Source organism: Pagrus major, chromosome 23, assembly GCF_040436345.1.
Source record: "Pagrus major chromosome 23, Pma_NU_1.0".
Classification (NCBI taxonomy): domain Eukaryota; kingdom Metazoa; phylum Chordata; class Actinopteri; order Spariformes; family Sparidae; genus Pagrus; species Pagrus major.
In genome coordinates this window covers 24,175,691-24,193,203 of record NC_133237.1, presented here as the reverse complement: position 1 = coordinate 24,193,203, position 17,513 = coordinate 24,175,691, and the positions used below count along the sequence as shown (strand labels likewise).

General features: G+C 40.3%; 2 protein-coding genes across 2 annotated transcripts; one reads left to right on the top strand and one right to left on the bottom strand.

The window, feature by feature from the left end:
• Positions 1–2,032: 2,032 nt before the first annotated feature.
• Positions 2,033–8,942, bottom strand: tecra (trans-2,3-enoyl-CoA reductase a). The gene is made up of 11 exons (XM_073494878.1): positions 8,425–8,942; positions 7,256–7,307; positions 6,394–6,438; positions 6,172–6,275; positions 4,660–4,775; positions 4,341–4,446; positions 3,477–3,549; positions 3,355–3,398; positions 3,190–3,247; positions 2,997–3,085; positions 2,033–2,206 (listed from the first exon to the last, which is right to left on the bottom strand). The coding sequence occupies exons 1-11, from the start codon at positions 8,590–8,592 to the stop codon at positions 2,033–2,035; spliced, it is 1,029 nt and encodes a 342-aa protein (XP_073350979.1). The 5' UTR covers positions 8,593–8,942.
• Positions 8,943–11,074: 2,132 nt separating this feature from the next.
• dnajb1a (DnaJ heat shock protein family (Hsp40) member B1a) lies at positions 11,075–16,431 on the top strand. The gene is made up of 3 exons (XM_073494893.1): positions 11,075–11,675; positions 12,970–13,553; positions 13,650–16,431. Exons 1-3 carry the CDS (start codon positions 11,465–11,467, stop codon positions 13,878–13,880), a joined length of 1,026 nt encoding a protein of 341 aa, XP_073350994.1. The 5' UTR covers positions 11,075–11,464; the 3' UTR covers positions 13,881–16,431.
• The last annotated feature ends 1,082 nt before the right edge of the window (positions 16,432–17,513 follow it).

The window sequence follows — 17,513 nt, the reverse complement described above, 5'->3', positions numbered from 1 at the left end:
TGACATTAAATGCTCATCACACCTCCCCAGTGCCCAAAGTGACGTCTTCAAAACGCTTCTTTTGTCCAACCAACAGTCCCAAACTCAAAGACTCCTCATTTACTGTCATAAATGCAAAGAAAAGCAGTAAATCCTTACATTAGAGAAAAATGACCATAAATAAATAGTTGGTAACTCATTTTATTTCAAATGACTAATTGATCAATCAAGTAATTGTTGCCACTTTAATTGTAAACAAACAATCCACTTGTGATAAAAATCCTGCTCAACACTGAATGTTCTCCTCACAACACAGCAGGACATTTTTAAAAATAAAATCAAAAACTAGAATGGCACCCAGTAGAGTGCATACCTCTGACAAGGCCCCTTTAATTATGTCAAGCCTGATCCAATCTAAAATAAAACAGACATTTGTATTTGCATCCGCATCAAATTGTACTCACTCACAGATACCAGCCACCTAAATACATCTGATTTTTTAATCAATAATATGTATAATATATATTATTCGCTGAGAAATTAATGAAAATGTCAGAAAAATGTCCTATCTCGCAAAGTTAAAGGAAGTGAGAAAAAATTCCTGGATCCGTCCCTTTATCTGTATCTGCACCAAAACTTAACAGGGTCTATTCTGGGCAGCGACCCCTCCTCCACCCAAGTTTCATGGAAATCTGTTCAGTAGTTTTTGTGTGACCCTGCTGACAAACCAACCAACCAATCAACAAATGGACAAGGATGAAAACATAACCTCTTTGGCGGAGGTAAAAATAAAATTAATCAAATAAAATAAAAAGCTCCTCATTTAATCTGAAAGTTCAGTCGAAGCAGTGTTCAGTGAAATGCACATTTAGTGAAAATGGAATAGCAGAGATTAAACTCCTTATCCAATCCAGGGTTTCCATCTGTGTTTGCATCTGCACAACTCTTCAGATTAGTACAAAAATAAAAGAGTGGAAAAAAAGATCTGCAAAACGCTGACAATTCACAGAAACTTTATACTCGATACACGATACACTGATGTTGATTTGATGACATAAAACTTTGCGCTTTTTTGATTGAACACGTTTTGTACAACCCTGACTCCAAAAAAGTTAGGATGCTGTGTAAAAGGTAAATGAAACAGGATTTGATAAATTGCAGCCGGTCCTTGTTTCTTTAACAACCTTTCATACCCATCATGAGTATCACCTGTTACCGATGAACCTGTTTACCTGTTGAACAACTTTCCCAGTCTTGTTGCCCCTGTCTGAACTTGTTTGAAACATGTTGTCAGCAACAATTTCAGAGTAAGCATATGTTTACAAAAAGTTGATGAGGTAAAACATTAAATATATTGTCTTTATAATGTTTTTAAATTGAGTTTATGTCAAAAAGGATCAGCAAATTATCACATTCTGTTTACTTTTTATTGAATCAGACACTTGAGCAGACAAAAAGAAAAGATTGTTAATCATCCATGGTGGAAAACTTGAGAATCTGCACAGAATTTCTAGTCCGGGTACAACTAACACTACTATTGTGTGTAAAGGTCTCATCGATCAGTCAGGACAGCTGAATATTGCATGAGGCCACAAAGTTGTCAGCTCCAGGCTGCACACTAGTTTGATATTGTAGATTAGCCTCTTGGTTTCTCAACTCTGTGGGAGACTTCACTTACCATTTTGCCAAAAGCTATGAAAATAATATGATTTTTCAAAAACTAAACAGCACTCTCTATCAAACATGTTACAACTTACCAAAGTAGCAAAAAAGGTCATCCTCTTGCTCTTCAAGCTCAACATTAAATTAAGACTTTGCTGCATTTAACTCGGAAGTCTTTCTTTGCCTGTAACAGTCCTGCATTCACCAGTCCAACACTCAGAGTAACTCCTCGTTATGGATTGACATGTAAGAAAATGTTACATGGAGTCCATATGACCAGAACCCATCCGAGCTGTTAACCTCAGCACACACTTTCTGACATCCAGTGGATGGAGAGGCCCTGAATAGGGACCCGATCAGTGAGCGGATGGATGGATTTCTCCGCCAGGCTCTACAGGATGAAGGGGAGTATGGAGGAGCGCAGAGTCGGATAATCTCTGAACTCCTTTAAGTAGCTGCGGTGTTTGCCTTTGGCCCACACAGTCATCTGGATGAAGGCCACGACAGTGAAAAAAGCCACAGGCACACACTGGGTCATCACTGTGAAGCCGATCCAGGAGCCCAGCTGTGAGCAAGACGTTTGCACACAGAAACACAGAAAACACACACACACACGGGGCATTGAGTAGTATGCATTGGATGTAACCAGTAGATGGCAGCACCAGTGTATCTAAATGGCCAGGATGAAATCCAGGCTGCACTGTAGCTGTTTCTTATCTCAGTGTTTGAACATTGGGCGTTACTTTCTGCAAAACATAACTAATAACCAAACTGAACAGCAACAAAAATCCCCTGAATGACATCATCTTACAAACTGATTCTTATTCATAAGTAAAGTAGGAAATAATGTATTTTTATTTATATGCACAATTTTTCAAGTCTGTCTATTTGAATATTGAAACAGGTTTAGCATTCCTCCTTTGATACTGACCAGTGAAAGATCTCATCCAATTGCACTTCAAATGTAGGTGAACAAAATAACAGTCCAAAGACTGAAGTTAATATTAACTGCCAGTTCCTGGTTATCTACCAAAGTTATAGTTTTTTTGTGTGTATAAAATTTCCTTTTAAACAGTTTTCAAAAGATTGATTTTGGAAGACATCCTCTTGATTTTTCTGTTGGACTTCATTTTCAAGTTCATACTACTGTTTTGGGTGTCAGACTTGAATAACTGGGAACATATCCTTTGATGTGAAAAGCATACAAATGACTGAACTGAATGTTCTGTTTCTTTCCAGTGTTACTAATGCACTGACAAACATTTTTTCTACATCACCTTCAAAGGAACACATTTCAAAAACATAATGCTAATTTTTGTTTGATAAAATGATGTAAGATTGGACTCATGTCTTACCTCATATGTGTAGTTCGGACAAGAGACCAGCCAAAAAATCCATGTGAAGGGATTTTTCGTTGGGTAAGGAATCTTCTTTCCTTTTGAACCTGATGATGATGGGTAAACACATAAACAATATTGAATTACTGTATGAGCTGCTTTTTTTTAATGAGCATTAAGAACACCACATGCATTGTCAGAAAATGCTCACCTGGTAGTTTTAGGTTACGAAGAGCAACATGGATGGAAAAATTCCCTACTTGACAGAACTGTGGGAATAAAGACATCCAAAGATGCTCATCGACATCACAAAGAGCTGCTGTGTTTAATGTCTGTAAGTTGCCTTTACTGAGCCGGACACAAATCTCAAACTTACCAAGAAAATGTAAAGTCCTGTATTCACCTGCTGTTGCCCGTAATCTGTGGATGTGTCACAAAAAATGGATTCAGATGGAGGGCTACTGAGTTAAAGTGAGAATTGCAGTGGTCTGCACTTACAGGGTGTCGTGTAGAGAGGATGGTTAATGTAGTACGCCATCCAAGCTGCAGTGCACCAGTAATAGCCACAGTTCTGGAATAGAAGGAGGAACTATAATAAGTCAGAGTGTCATGATAGGGCTCCAGGGTCAGATATCTGAGATTAAAGGGATAGTTTCAAAAATCAAAAATATATCTTTCCTCTTACCCAAAGTGCTGTTTATTGATTTAGATTGTTTTGGTGTGATTTGTGGAGTTTTGGAGATATCGACCGTAGAGATGTCTGCCTTCTCTTGAAAAATAATGAACCCCATGGGACTCAGCTTGTGGTGCTAAAAGTGCCAAAAAATTTCCCAGTTACTCAAGATAATCCATGACCTTGTTGTGAGCACTAGGAACTATTTTCTCTCTACCAAACCACAATGTATCACCACCCAGAAGGAAGCATGCATGTACTCATTGGACGAGAGGCCTGTGCTTGTGACAGCCCGGGATGTGATCTGTAACGTACACTAGCTAAGTACGCTTCCTTCTGCATGGTGATGCGAAAAGAAAATAGATCCTACATGAAACTGCTCACAACAAGGTCTGTGGATTATCTTGAGTAACTGGGTCATGATTTCTGGAAAGAGAATTTGCTGTTGAGTTGTTCAAATTATTTTTTTTGGTAGCAATCAAGTTCCTTTATATTTGAGAGGAACAGCAATCTCTATAGCCAATATCTCCAAACAACAGCACCTAACACTGTAACATTCCTACTGTTAAAAAGCCCTATAGGTAAGAGGAAAAATATGTAATTTTGATTTTGGGGCGCTGTCCCTAACCTCGACGATAAAACACAGCACAGAATAGTAATCAAAGGTCAAAATTATGCAGCTAACTCACCTTAAATATGTTTCTGAGAGGCATGGTGCCGTGGGAGATACGATGGACAAACATTGTCTCCAGAATCCTCTTGATGTAGTGGAAGGAGTGACACATGCAGGCCAAGCTGCAACAGGACACATAAACACACTTACATATTTAGCTGTGGTTTATACAGAGCCCCGCTGCTGTCCAATACACTTGGCCCTGACTCAGTGTCACCATAGCAATACGTTTCAAGAGTGTTTGCCATCTTGAGGAGTGCAAAGCCTGGGATTGTGTTATACATCGCTCCAACATCGCAACAGATCCCCGAAAACACAAGCAAGCTGACACTCACTGTACGATCCAGTGTTTGCTGCTGGTGAAGTCATATTTCGGAGAGTAGATGAAGGGAAGGCGGAAGTAGAACATTAAGTAGATGATCAGTGGGCCGGCACACTCTGACAGGAACACCTGAATTAAGCAAAGAAAAGATAGAAATGTATGAAATTTTGTTTTTCTTGATTTAATGCCAGCTGCATGAGAAAGAGTTTAAAGGGATCCAACAAGGCATTACATCCAAATAATAAAAAAAATCCTTTTGTGTAAATATTTGTTAATATACCAATACTGTCACAATATCGATATCGAGATATTTGGTCAAAATCTTGAAATATGACTTCTGAGGAAATTTTAAAATAGCGATATATGTGTCATGTATACAGTCGGCTAAAAATGTCGTGATATTATTTTGGGGCCATATAGCCCAGCGCTGTTAACAGCTCTAACTATAAACTTCTCTAATAAGATATATAAGTGATGTTAAAATATTTTCTCCCTGTTGTATCAGCACTTTGTCAGTCTAAAGCCTCTGCCAGAGGGCAAACATGCAGCTGACAGCTCATTTGTCAAAGCCACCTAAAGCAAAAACAGTCAGTCTAGTTCAGCTCAGCACTTTCAACCATTCAGTGTAACAATAATAGTATTCAACATGTGCCCAAGGGCCAAATGAGACACTATGACAGCTTGTAATACCAGCTTTCCACATATGATATGATCAAGCGTGGCAGCACAGCCGGCAGTGAAATCGATCCCTGAATCAGCACCACGTGCAGATCCTGGGCTCAGCATGCCTGACCAATAGCTACTGGTGATCTCTGCACCATGCCCCTCCACCCACTGGGACATTAGTCTGAAGCCTGGCAGGGTGCTGGGGGTTGTGTCAGGGTTGGTAAGGACAGGGAATGTAGAGAGTGGGTGGGCAAGGGTGAGTAAAGAGGCGCAGTGAAAGGCAAGTGAGAGGTCAGGGGGATAAACACCTTTGGGAGAAATGGGGCGGTGAGATTATATGTCCTAGGACAGAGGACAGGCGGTGCGGGAGGTGAGAGAAAAACGAACCACAGCAAATCACCTCTATCTGTCACTGCGGGTTGATATTTATATTCAAGAGTCATTGAGTGAGTGATAGGATGTCTGTTTATATTCAAAGTACAAGAATCTTAAAAGACCATGTCTCTCAGGTTTTGCATGTTTCAGTCTATTACGTACATATCGTGTTAACTTAGCAGACTATTGTGCAAAGCAAGCCTTTCATGAGCATTCATGAGCTGAGTCATTACCAGAGGACGAGCATGCAAACTTAGACTTGTGACCATGTGAAAAGGACCACGTGAATTGAATCATTTCTGGCATTTGCTGTTCAGAGAATCAGATGTTGCATGCATGAGCATCAACAGGCAGAAACACTCACAGCTGAATTTAACACACTCAAATTTTGGCAAGTTGATTTGCTGGTTGGTAATCACTACCAAAGCATGCAACACTACTATATGGTCCTAAAAATTGTGTGTCTGTGCACATGTGGACTCACGGTTCCCCATGTGAGCTGAGGTCCGAGGTCAGAGAAGTAAAAGCTGGCTGTGGTTCCCACAGGAAGTGTCTGCAGAATTTCCTCATCCTTTAGACACTTGGCCTCTGCGAAACATAACAGTCCCACAACCATCAGTCAAAGATAAGACCAGACAACATCATATCACCTCATCAGTCAACTGAGCTGAATAAATGCAGAATTTATTGTACAAAGCAGACGCACTTGGATCCAAACGAAGGGACTGTCTGGCTGGATACCACTTTGGATCTGTCAAAATGGAGAGGAACTTTACTCTTGTATGAGCAAGAGATCATTTATCAAACATTAAACCTGCAGTGCGGGACTTTTACATATGAATGAACGTCCGTAACATTCAAGCCCCCGGCTTGAATGCTGATGAAGGATTGCCACCTCATAAATCTCTCTGTATTTCACATTCATTTCTAAATGAATGGACTTCACTACCTTCTGGAGGCAGATATTGTACTTTTCACGCCACCATATTTATTTTATTTAACTGATGAGTTTGGTTACAAGTCACTTTGAGGATTGAATGCTGCATTAGAGCCAAAGTAGTGCATTAATGTCTTTTATCTGCAACTGGATTCAATGGATCAATGGATTTGGATATTGGCCAGGAAGACATCTGGTCGACCCGTTATATATATATACATACATACATACATACATACATACACACACATATATATATATATATATGAACTGTGGTTTATATATATATATATATATATATATATATATATATATATATATATATATATATACATATATATAATACATGTGCATACATATATACATGTAAAAATATATGTTTAATATACTTATACGTGTACTTTTGATGCTAAAGTACTTTTACTTGTTCAAGTTTTCATTTGAGTACTTGTTACAACACTGGGGCAGCGAATTGGAGTATGGCAAAGCCTTTAAAGTTTTAAGTATGTTGACAGTGTTTGTGTAATTACTCTCAATGCCAGAAGGGGGAGACAAAAGTTCTGCACTGCAGGTTTAAGATATAAACAAATAGTCAGTTACAATTTTGTCAGAATTTTTTAAACTTACTCACATGATTTTTGAAACAAAGCTTTAATATCCAAAACAGTGGCAGTTGGCTCCACCTGCAATAGAAATGTAAATGATAAACCATCCTTGAGCGACTACAAGGAACTTTTAACTGGTTATGAAACAGCCTCTATATGAACTACATAAGCATATGAGACCACCAGCGAGAAGGATATTTCTTTAGTGAATATAGTTATTCTTAATGCCCGTCACCAGGTCTGAGTCATATAATCAAAACATGTTTTTATTGTGGAGTGCTGAGGGTGAATTGAGGAGTCTTGAGGCCTGCAGAGAGAAGCTGCTCTATATTCTGGTGGTTTACTTTGTTTCACCATTTTCATCTTTTGTCCAAAGAGACCGCCAGAATCAATGATGAATGATGAAATGAAAGTTCCTTGTAGTAGCTTTGGGATTATCAGTAACATGAGTGCGCAGAAAGACATTTACAAGTCAATGTACAAGACAGTGAGTGCTAAAAGTGTAAAAAATCAGAGGTGATCTGTGTAACTGTCCTTCCTGGAATCTGTCAGACTTGCATTTTGCCTTTTTCATCTGTAATGCGATCTCTCACGTTTCTGGACACGACTCTGCTCATTTACACATGCTGCTAATCATGTGTGTCTGGCTGCCTGCCTGCCTGCCTGCCTGCTGGCTCAATGTAGTACAGGCATGTACTGCTGCTGGAACAGAAAATTCCTGGCAGATGAAGAGGGAATTCTCACCTCCTAACTGCAACGCTTGCTCAGTAGAAACGTGACTGATAATGGCTCAACTTGACCGGTGCTGCCTTGTGAAGTAGATGATTATCTGTAAAATTACCCATCTGGTCAAAGTGATGACCCTGTATTTCTTGAGCTATAACAAACATGGTTCCTCTGCAAAGTAATCACAGATACAGATAACAGATATAAGATGTTTAAATCATGAACCTCAGAGGAATTCAGTGGGAGGTGATAAACTGTAGTAATTGATCATAAAATCTTTGGCATGCTACAAGTTCTCGAGCACTCTTTGTGTGTTTTCTACAGGACTTAAATATCTGTGATCACGATATGTCATGCTCCAGTTAAAGCAGTATTAAAAGTTTTCTGAAAACCGTTATGGTCAATATAAAAGGTGAGAGTAATCAGAAACCATCCCATTCAACACACACACACACACTCACACACTCACCTTGTCCAGCAGCAGCAGTTTCTCCTTAGTCTTCAAATCCACGATCTCCACCTCAAAGTAAACAATCCTTTTGGCCTTTTTGGGAGGTTTTGGTTTTGGCCTCGGTGCAGACTTCTTCTCAGCGTCAGCTCCATTTACACTCTTTGCCTCTAAGGCGAGTACATCCATGATACTGGCTGATCCCAACCCTCAGTAGCTAGGTGAAATAATCTGTGATATGTCCAGTGACGCTGGTTTGTCCTCTGCTGGTATGGAAAACGACCACCCTGCTCACACTGCACACAACTGTCAGTGCAACTCAAGGCTGTCGTCTTTGGTGTCTTTTGGACTCTCCGAATAGCCCACCACCTCCGGAAGAAGAGTGACGGAAAAATGTGAGACCATAAACACTTTTCTCCCCCAGACGAAGTGTATGTTCGTGAGAGAGAGGAGGCAAGCGAGCAGGAACGAACGTGAGGAGAAGTGGAAGGAGTGCTGGCCTAAGAACATGAAGCGAACCTGCTCCTCACCTGAATAGCAGCCACTTCATGATCCATAGCCCCCCTTCATGCAACAAAACGCACTGAAGACGAAACCGGAGAGCCCCAAGACATAATCCACAGCGCGCCATTTGCAAGGCTAAATATAAGTTGCCTGATTTGCTCTGCACCAGCTTGGTAACCTTGGGTAGTCACATACAGCCCTACCTCAGTGACAAATGCCAGTGTGCTCTCATTAGACCTATAAGACACATCTCCCTACTGCTCTGCTCCTCGCCTGGTTACACAGTGACGGGCTCCATTAAAAGCCTGATCCATGGGATGAAAGACCTCCACATGCCAACACATCCCCTTCCCCCAGACCACCTGTGTGGCTGGTATTCTTTACTCAATCTGACCTCCAGAACAAAGACGAGCATGTTTATTTCAGGGTCCGTGTGGTCAAGGTTTGTGTGCTGAATGAACGTCGTCTTAAAAATACATCGGGGAGGTTTGTGGTGGGAGGAGGGGGAAGAAAATGCTGATTGGGAGAAGATCAAAGATGCCTTTCATCGCACAGGGTGAACTCATCATCGTACATAGCCAACTGCATATCTATATTCTATGGTCTATTTTTAACCAGTGCGAGCCAGCAGCAAGCAGCAAGCAGCAAGCAGCAGTATCACTGTTTGCATTCCAAGATCATATTTAGGGCCTGAGCACTGACAGGTGCGAAGGTCCTATTGTAATGCAAGGAATTATTATGTTTATTCTTGACATTCAATTGCATTTTTTGGGGGATTAAGGTGCTTGCAAAGTTACAAATCTTTGCAGAAGTGGTGAAAAATTACGTGTGATATGGGTCATGGGATGTGGCAAAAAAACTTCAACAGCACATGTACAAAATTTGTTATGACCTAGATCCAACAGGAAGTCAGCCATTTTGAATTAATTTTGAAATTTTAGTGTATTTTTTTTTTTTTTTTGTCATTTATACGGATCATACTTGGTCAAAAGACCTTAATGATCAAATGTTGTAAAACTGTTATGTTTTCAAAGAAAGCTGTGGCTGTGGTGCCCCAGTGAATTCAGATGTTTTGCCACAAAACAGGAAGTGGTTTGCAACTCGACTGTAGATGGTCAAATCTGCTCAAACTTCACATGTTCTCTAAGAGTGTCGTGGTTAGAGGAACAGTAGTTTATACTCTCTTCCAGATACATTATAAGAATCACAATTTGTATGGGTTATCTAGTGATGATTATTGTTTTAATCTCCTCATGTGCTTTATTTTATTTTTTTTTGTATTTACATGGCATGCAATAACAATAAAAACTCATTTATCATGATTTATATTCAGACTGATAGTAACTTCATCCAATTAACTAAACCTCTGTTTTTCTTTCTGTGAGCTAAAGCTGGTGGACATAGTTACAGCAACACTTGTACAATCTAATCACAACAGTCGTACTACAGTCGTTTGGTTTTCTGTGGAAACTGTGTCAGAATGCTTCTGATTTATTATTCATTATTTAACTTTGGAGTGCACTTCAGATTAAAGACAAGATAACTTATGACACCCTGCCCACCCTCCAGGACTTGAACACCTCCTGAGTCATAAAACCGGCTGGGTAAGTCATCACAGAAGCCTCTGGACATGGCAGGTTTCATCTTGTCCCCTCTGGTGGGCGCTGCAGAGCCACTCACAACCAGTACAACCAGTCAACAACCACACACACACACACACACACACACACACACACACACACACACACACACACACACACACACACACACACTGTGCATTGACATTCACATAAATCCCTTTCATATGAACTACCTCTGTGTTTATATTGATTATTCCAGCATACCTTGCACTGCATCCATAGAGCTAAGCTGATTTGCCCTCACAGTATATGGAGCGAAGCCCCTGGCCGTGAAGGCAACATAAGCAGTCTGCGCATGCGTAGTCCAATTAAAAATAAAAGGAGAAGGCAGTAAGCAATTACCAATTAATTAATACTCAATAAAGGCAACCTAGACCAACTCCATTCAGATAAGTTACTGCTCACTGTGTGTGTGTGTTTCTGGCTGCTCATTTTTAAACAGTTTTAGACACTTCGTTATGTTCACGGCGATTCAAACGAAACCGGAAGTTGTTGACAGTGACTCCTCTCGGCTCGGCAGCGATGACACACATCAGCAGCAGCAGCAGCAGCAGCAGCTTCTTCCAGAAGTTTCCTCGGCCGGTTCACAGCTCGGCTAAAGCGCACGGACACTCCCGTGCGAAGACGTTATTTCACGTTGAGTGGTTTAATTTGACTGCCATCATTTACCCTCGTTTCAGTGACGAGTTGAAATTTGTTTACGGACCGTGACAAGTGAGGGAAGCTAACCTTGACAGTTAGCTAAAGCTAGCTCAGCTCGGCGATCGTCAGCAGCAGTGACATCTGCGGAGCCCGGTAACCTGGCCCACGAACCGGACATGCTGGGTGTGTTTCGGGCACCGTACGGATACTAAACCTAAACCGTCTGCGATGACAGTGTTTTTATGAAGAGGAAGAACGACTGACAGGTTATTGTAATGGGTAAAGATTACTACAAAGTGCTCGGGATAGCCAGAGGTGCCTCCGAAGATGAGATAAAAAAGGCGTACAGAAAACAGGCCCTGCGTTTCCACCCTGACAAGAACAAGTCTGCTGGAGCAGAAGATAAATTCAAGGAGATTGCAGAAGCTTATGATGTCCTCAGTGACGCCAAGAAGAAGGACATCTATGACCGCTTCGGAGAAGAAGGTAAAACTGAAACTGAACCGCTCTCCACGCAAGTTTGTGTCCCACTTCTCGTGATGTTACTTTAATGTTCAGCATTTTTGCACATTTCTGCTCCAGTTTGAATCCAGTTTATACATTAATGCATCCTCCTGATGGGTCACTGCTGTTTTCTGGCATGTTTCTACAGCAGTTGGCACACAATGAAGGGTGTGCACAATGGGGTTTAGCTGGAGAAGTTACTAGAAACAGCCAGGTCTTGCCTGTCCTGTCAGACTGTCACTGGAGTGATAATTCAGGCTCAACCTGCTGAAAGAAATGCACTTTTTTGTGCCTTCAGGCTGTAAATCTTCTGTCTGCATCCTCCTGCAGAGACACAGACACAGCTCTGAGTTTTAGGACAGAAATCCCAGAATAAATGTGCACATGAACAAGCAGCATGATCATTAGTAATTGGATATTTCAGTATTTTTACTTGACTGAAGCTTTAGTAATTACACTTACTCTCTTTTTGCAGATACTTTAGTTATTTCTAACGAGGCAGGATAATATCGTCATGTCCTCGGTATCAGCCAGTAAATGCATTAAAATTGAATATATGCATTGGCCTGAAATAAACATGTCTGACAGTATGACAGGCCGATAAGGCGACGCTTTAATTATACGCATGTGACACAAAACACTGTGGAAGTAGTTTTATTAGTTTTCCCAGTGAAATGATAAACTTTGTGAAGACTTTTCTGTCTCCGTCCTTCAGTCACAGAATAATATGTTAAATCCATTTCAGGAGAGACTCGATGTTTTCTGCAATCAGGTCGAAATAAATATCGGTTTATATCAGTAATTGATAAAATGTCAGTGTCGACCAAAATGTGTTGAAATATATCTGACATGTACAAAGATACCGATGTGCGATAACCTACAGCTGGCTCATAATGTTGGCCTCACGGGCTCATTCATGATTTAATGAATCATTGTACAAGTTGTCAGCTATTAAAGTTAACATTTTTTTTGATCAGTGATTGGTTTATATATTTTTTTAGGGAAAAAGAAAAATTACAATTCTCTGATTCCAGCTACTTAAACATGAATATCTGCTGGTTTCTCTCCTCCTCCATGACAGTTCACTGAACATCTTTCGGTTGCGGACAAAACAAGACATTTGAAGACGTCATCTTGGGCTTTGGAAAGAACAGATTTTCTGACATTTTCTAGACCAAACAACTAATCGATTAATCGAGAATATAACCGTTAGTTGCAGCCCTAATTTAAGCTCTACTCCTGTCTGTGCTCTGATGTTTGTCCTCTTCATCTTTAGGATTAAAGGGTTCGACTGGTGGTGGAGGTGGAGGACACAGTGGTCAAAGCTACAACTACACCTTCCATGGAGACCCCCATGCGATGTTCGCTGAGTTCTTCGGAGGCCGCAGCCCTTTCGATCACTTCTTCCCACAAAACGGGGAGGACGACATGGACATCAACGATCCCTTCGGAGCGTTCGGCATGGGAAGGATGGGCGGCATGGGCGGGTTTCACCGGCCCTTTAAAACCCACTCGGGAGGCCCTCACAGAGCGCAGCAGAAAAAGAAGGACCCGCCCGTGGTGCACGAGCTGAAGGTGAGCCTCGAGGAGGTCTTCTCCGGCTGCACCAAAAAGATGAAGATTTCCCGCAAGAGACTGAATCCGGACGGTTGCACCATACGCAACGAAGACAAGATTTTAACCGTCGACATCAAGCGCGGCTGGAAGGAAGGGACAAAAATCACCTTTCCTAAGGAGGGAGACGAAACTCCCTCCAACATTCCTGCAGATGTGGTGTTTGTAGTTAAAGATAAACCCCATCCGGTGTTCAGAAGAGAGGGCTCGGATATCATTTATCCTGCAAAGATATCACTCAGAGATGTAAGTGAACGCCGATGTCAGGAATGATCGCCATATTTTGACAACCTCGGTGGCTTCATCCGTCTAATTACCTTGTTTTGTTGTGTCTCTCTCCAGGCGTTGTGTGGATGCACTGTCAACGCCCCGACGCTGGACGGCCGGACCATCACTGTGACCTCCAGAGACGTTGTCAAACCTGGAATGAAAAAGCGGATCGTTGGAGAAGGGCTCCCTCTGTCAAAGTGCCCTGAGAAGAGGGGCGACATGATCTTGGACTTCTCAGTCAAATTTCCTGAAAAACTGGGCCAAAGCACGCGAGATGCACTCAAACAGGTCCTCCCACCATGACTCGATAAAAGTTTACCCCCCCAAAAATCTAACAAGTTAACATTTCCAGTTACACTGTGTCACACACTGTGTTTCATCCTGGACGATTGAGGCTCAGGGCAGGTTTGGTTCCAGCTTTCTTATCTTTCATATCAGTCAGTTTTATGTGGAAACTGACAGAACAGCTGACTTTATGTTTCGTTTGTGAATTCAGCTGAGGTTGACAACAGTGTGAAGTAACAAGCTGCCACAATGTCAGATTCAAGGAGGAAAAGCAAATAGAAGGTACCGTATATAGTGTGTATGAAGATAAACCTGAGAGGTATCAAGTGGAAACAGAAACCAGAGTGTTGTGTAATATAGTTCATGAGGATTTGGTCTCGCAGCAGCAGTTTTCAGGAGTGTTTTAAGGGCGCACGCAGCAAGTGAAATAATACCTCAGGTGCAGTGACACATGCTTAAATGTAGCGATAACTACTCAACTCAACAGGACATGAATTTAGTTGCCGTTAGATAAAACGGAGGCTTAATGTGAATCCTGAGACGTGAAATCATCTGAGTTTTAAATAAGGATGCACTGATCTGATTCACTGGTATCAGAACCAGTACTGACTTTATGAGGCAGATCAGATGTGACTGATCGGTCGTTAAGTACTCTTTGTTTGTCAATGTCAAGTCAATGTTTCAGCACTCGTAGACAAAGAGAGACGATGGACCACCATGAGACCTGATTTCAGAAAGAATACGTGCAGGAGTTAATGCAGGGAGACAAATACTTTAAATTAAAGGTTTCAAAGGTTCATGTAATCGTCATTTTACAACAGAAGGTTGTAGCAGATACTTCTGTATCTTTTGCCAGACAGCAGCAGGGTGACCACACTGTGGCTGTGGTGTCATGACTCACACATGTGATGTTTGTCAATTTAAAAGATCATTTCCCAACTGGAGAAAGTCGCAGTTTGTCATAAAGCTAATGAAATATAAGACTGAAATATAAGTAAGACTACACACCCAGCAGTCGGGTAAGTGCCGTCTCGTTCATCAAAACCTTGCATATAAGCTAGCTCATAAAACTAACTCTCCTTTCACATTACTGCAGCTGTCTGTGGCCACACTTGTAGTTATTTTAACCTTTGTTAATAGTTTTTCTGTGCCAAGGTGACGGCCGTGTTGGTGATATATGTTGAGCGAGACGCAGCAGTTCACTGAGCGGTTTTACAGACACTAAATTTACTATCTTTACAACGACCTGCGACTTTCTTGGCTTGCAAAATAATCTTTTAAATGGATAATTATCATCTGTGTGATTCATGGCACGAATGAAACTGGATCAAAAATGTATTTGTCTCTCGCCATTGACACGTTTTTTCCTGAAATAAGGCCCCAGGGGGGACACATGCCTCTCTATATACCAACTACAACAACATAATTTAAAAATATGCATAAGCCTAAAAACCACGATGATGGACGGATGTCTCCAGTTATAATTAAGAAGAGAAAACCGTATATAAGAGTGATTCCAGTGAGCTCGAGGTAGCGTTGCACAGATTTTAAGTTTAGGAAAGACAAGTCCCTGGCACTTCTTGCAAAATGTTTACTTTTACCACATCTCGTTTCTCTGGTAGTGCACTTGTGTAAAATACATGTGTGAAGACTTTTTGTGCCAAATAATTGTTCCTGTGTAGTATTAATGTGTCGAGAGCATGTGTGTGTATCCTGTCTCGTGTGACTGACAAACTACCGAAATCTTAAGATATTTACTTCATTTGTACCCTTTGAGTTGCACAAGCTTCACTATATTTGATATTTCAGCTCCTCCTCATCTGATATTGGTCTGTTTGACTTTAATCTTAAGCCAGTGAGTTTATTTCTTCTCTCTTTTCTTTTTTACCCCACATGATACAAACCTGGTGCATCAGTCTGGTACCGGGCTAAATATTTTAGAGATTAAGAAGAATTTAAGCCGCCAACTTTAAGGCCTACTACATATTTTGTGTTTGATTATTTTGTCTTATTTTTAACGCCGTCTCTTAGAGCTCATACGCGACAGCATTCGCTCGGCGATGTACAGTATCTGGAAATGTGCTGTTTCACAGTTCAGGGGGAAATGACTGGGCTCATATTCAGCTCTGTGCACCTTTTGACTGTAGTCTGTAGAAGTTACGACATCAGTTAGTTCATTTTCACATTTTAAGTATTTTTTAAGTATGTTTGGCGTTGATGTGACTTCATGCTGCTCCTGCTGGAGTTTGAAGTTTTACAAACTGACACAAACATGTGGTTTAACATGATCGTAGAGATGTGTAATCTCTGTAACGTTTAACTTTTTTTGTTTAAAAAAAAGTTTTTTTTCTCACATTTTCCTTTTTAAGGGAAAACAAATGTAAGCCTTTTGTTTTAGCTCCTGTTTATGTTGTTTTGAGGTTCCTCAGGTTGGGGTTGAAGATACTTTTGATTTTTAACAACAGAGACGTTGTAACTTGATAATGAAGGAGGATTTTTAATAGCTCTTTCCTATGCTGTGATGATTTGCATTTCCACATTAAAGAGACTGGCAAACATATCTAATCAATCATGGCCTACTTGTTTTAATTATTGAGGACATTTTAGCAGCTTCTGTCAAATGTGTGAAATTTGAAGGACTTTTAAAAAATTATCTTCATTGTATAAAGTCGGCCTATACAGTCTTTGTCTCAGAGGATTTAAAGAAAAGGTCGTCTAAAGTTCTTCCTTCCCAAATCTATAAAGTTAAGGTCTTAAACTGTATTTTATGCAATATGGTCTTGTAGCAAATATTAATAATAGCATGACTAAAGAGTACAGAATACTGGTTATTTTTTTATTAGCATTTATTATATTAAAAGCATTAATTATATTATTCATAGTTATGTTTGAAGCAATTTTGTAAAAACAATAAAAAAAAAAAAAAAAACTTCTTTGTGATTTGTTTGTTCACCTCCGGTTACATTTTCAGTTGTGGGTAGAAATAAAACGATGCTTTTATTGTTTTATTTTGAAATGCAGCGCTTCACTGACTCTGTGGCTAAACAGTCGACGGTGTGTTTGTGGAAAACACTCGATCCATTACCAGCCAAAAAAGTCTGGTGCATTCTTAAAAAAGTTTCACTCCTATCTGGAAAAGAAGAGAAAAAAGTAATATTTAATTGCTTTATTGTTACTATTATTTTATGTTTTCCTATAGAATAATATTTTAACAGTCTTCTTTTGTACACAGAAAGCCTGTCTTTGTCAAACACCTCAAAAAGTCAACGTAAACTCCATCTCTTGCTTTCAGACACTAACTAGCTACGTTAACGGTCGTGTTCGTCTTTATTCACTGCCCTCTTGTGGTCACGGTTCGTAACTACATCGGTTTATTATTATTATTGTTTTTATTTTGAATTATTATTGATTGTTGATTATTATAGCTTGATAAACATGGGATTGTAGTTACTCACTGTGGCCGCTAGAGGGCGGAATAAACTCGTCTTCCGGAAGAAAGTAGCTTTAAATGAGTTATGATGTGTCAATCATGCTGATTTGATGATATTAATAAAAATTATGATAAAAATACTAAACTGATTTCAAGCCGAATTGTATTACTAACTGGGACAAATAAGACACACGTCTTCTTATTACATTTTACTGCTTCTT

Bases quoted from the DNA above. Each gene is read 5' to 3' on its own strand.
- tecra (XM_073494878.1), bottom strand. From the start codon at position 8,592: ATGGATGTACTCGCCTTAGAGGCAAAGAGTGTAAATGGAGCTGACGCT. The intron at 3,086-3,189 runs GTGAGCATTTTC...CATCATCATCAG, and splicing joins TCGTAACCTAAAACTACCAG to GTTCAAAAGGAAAGAAGATT. The intron at 2,207-2,996 runs GTAAGACATGAG...TCTTGCTCACAG, and splicing joins GTCCGAACTACACATATGAG to CTGGGCTCCTGGATCGGCTT.
- dnajb1a (XM_073494893.1), top strand. From the start codon at position 11,465: ATGGGTAAAGATTACTACAAAGTGCTCGGGATAGCCAGAGGTGCCTCC. The intron at 11,676-12,969 runs GTAAAACTGAAA...CTTCATCTTTAG, and splicing joins TGACCGCTTCGGAGAAGAAG to GATTAAAGGGTTCGACTGGT. The intron at 13,554-13,649 runs GTAAGTGAACGC...GTCTCTCTCCAG, and splicing joins CAAAGATATCACTCAGAGAT to GCGTTGTGTGGATGCACTGT.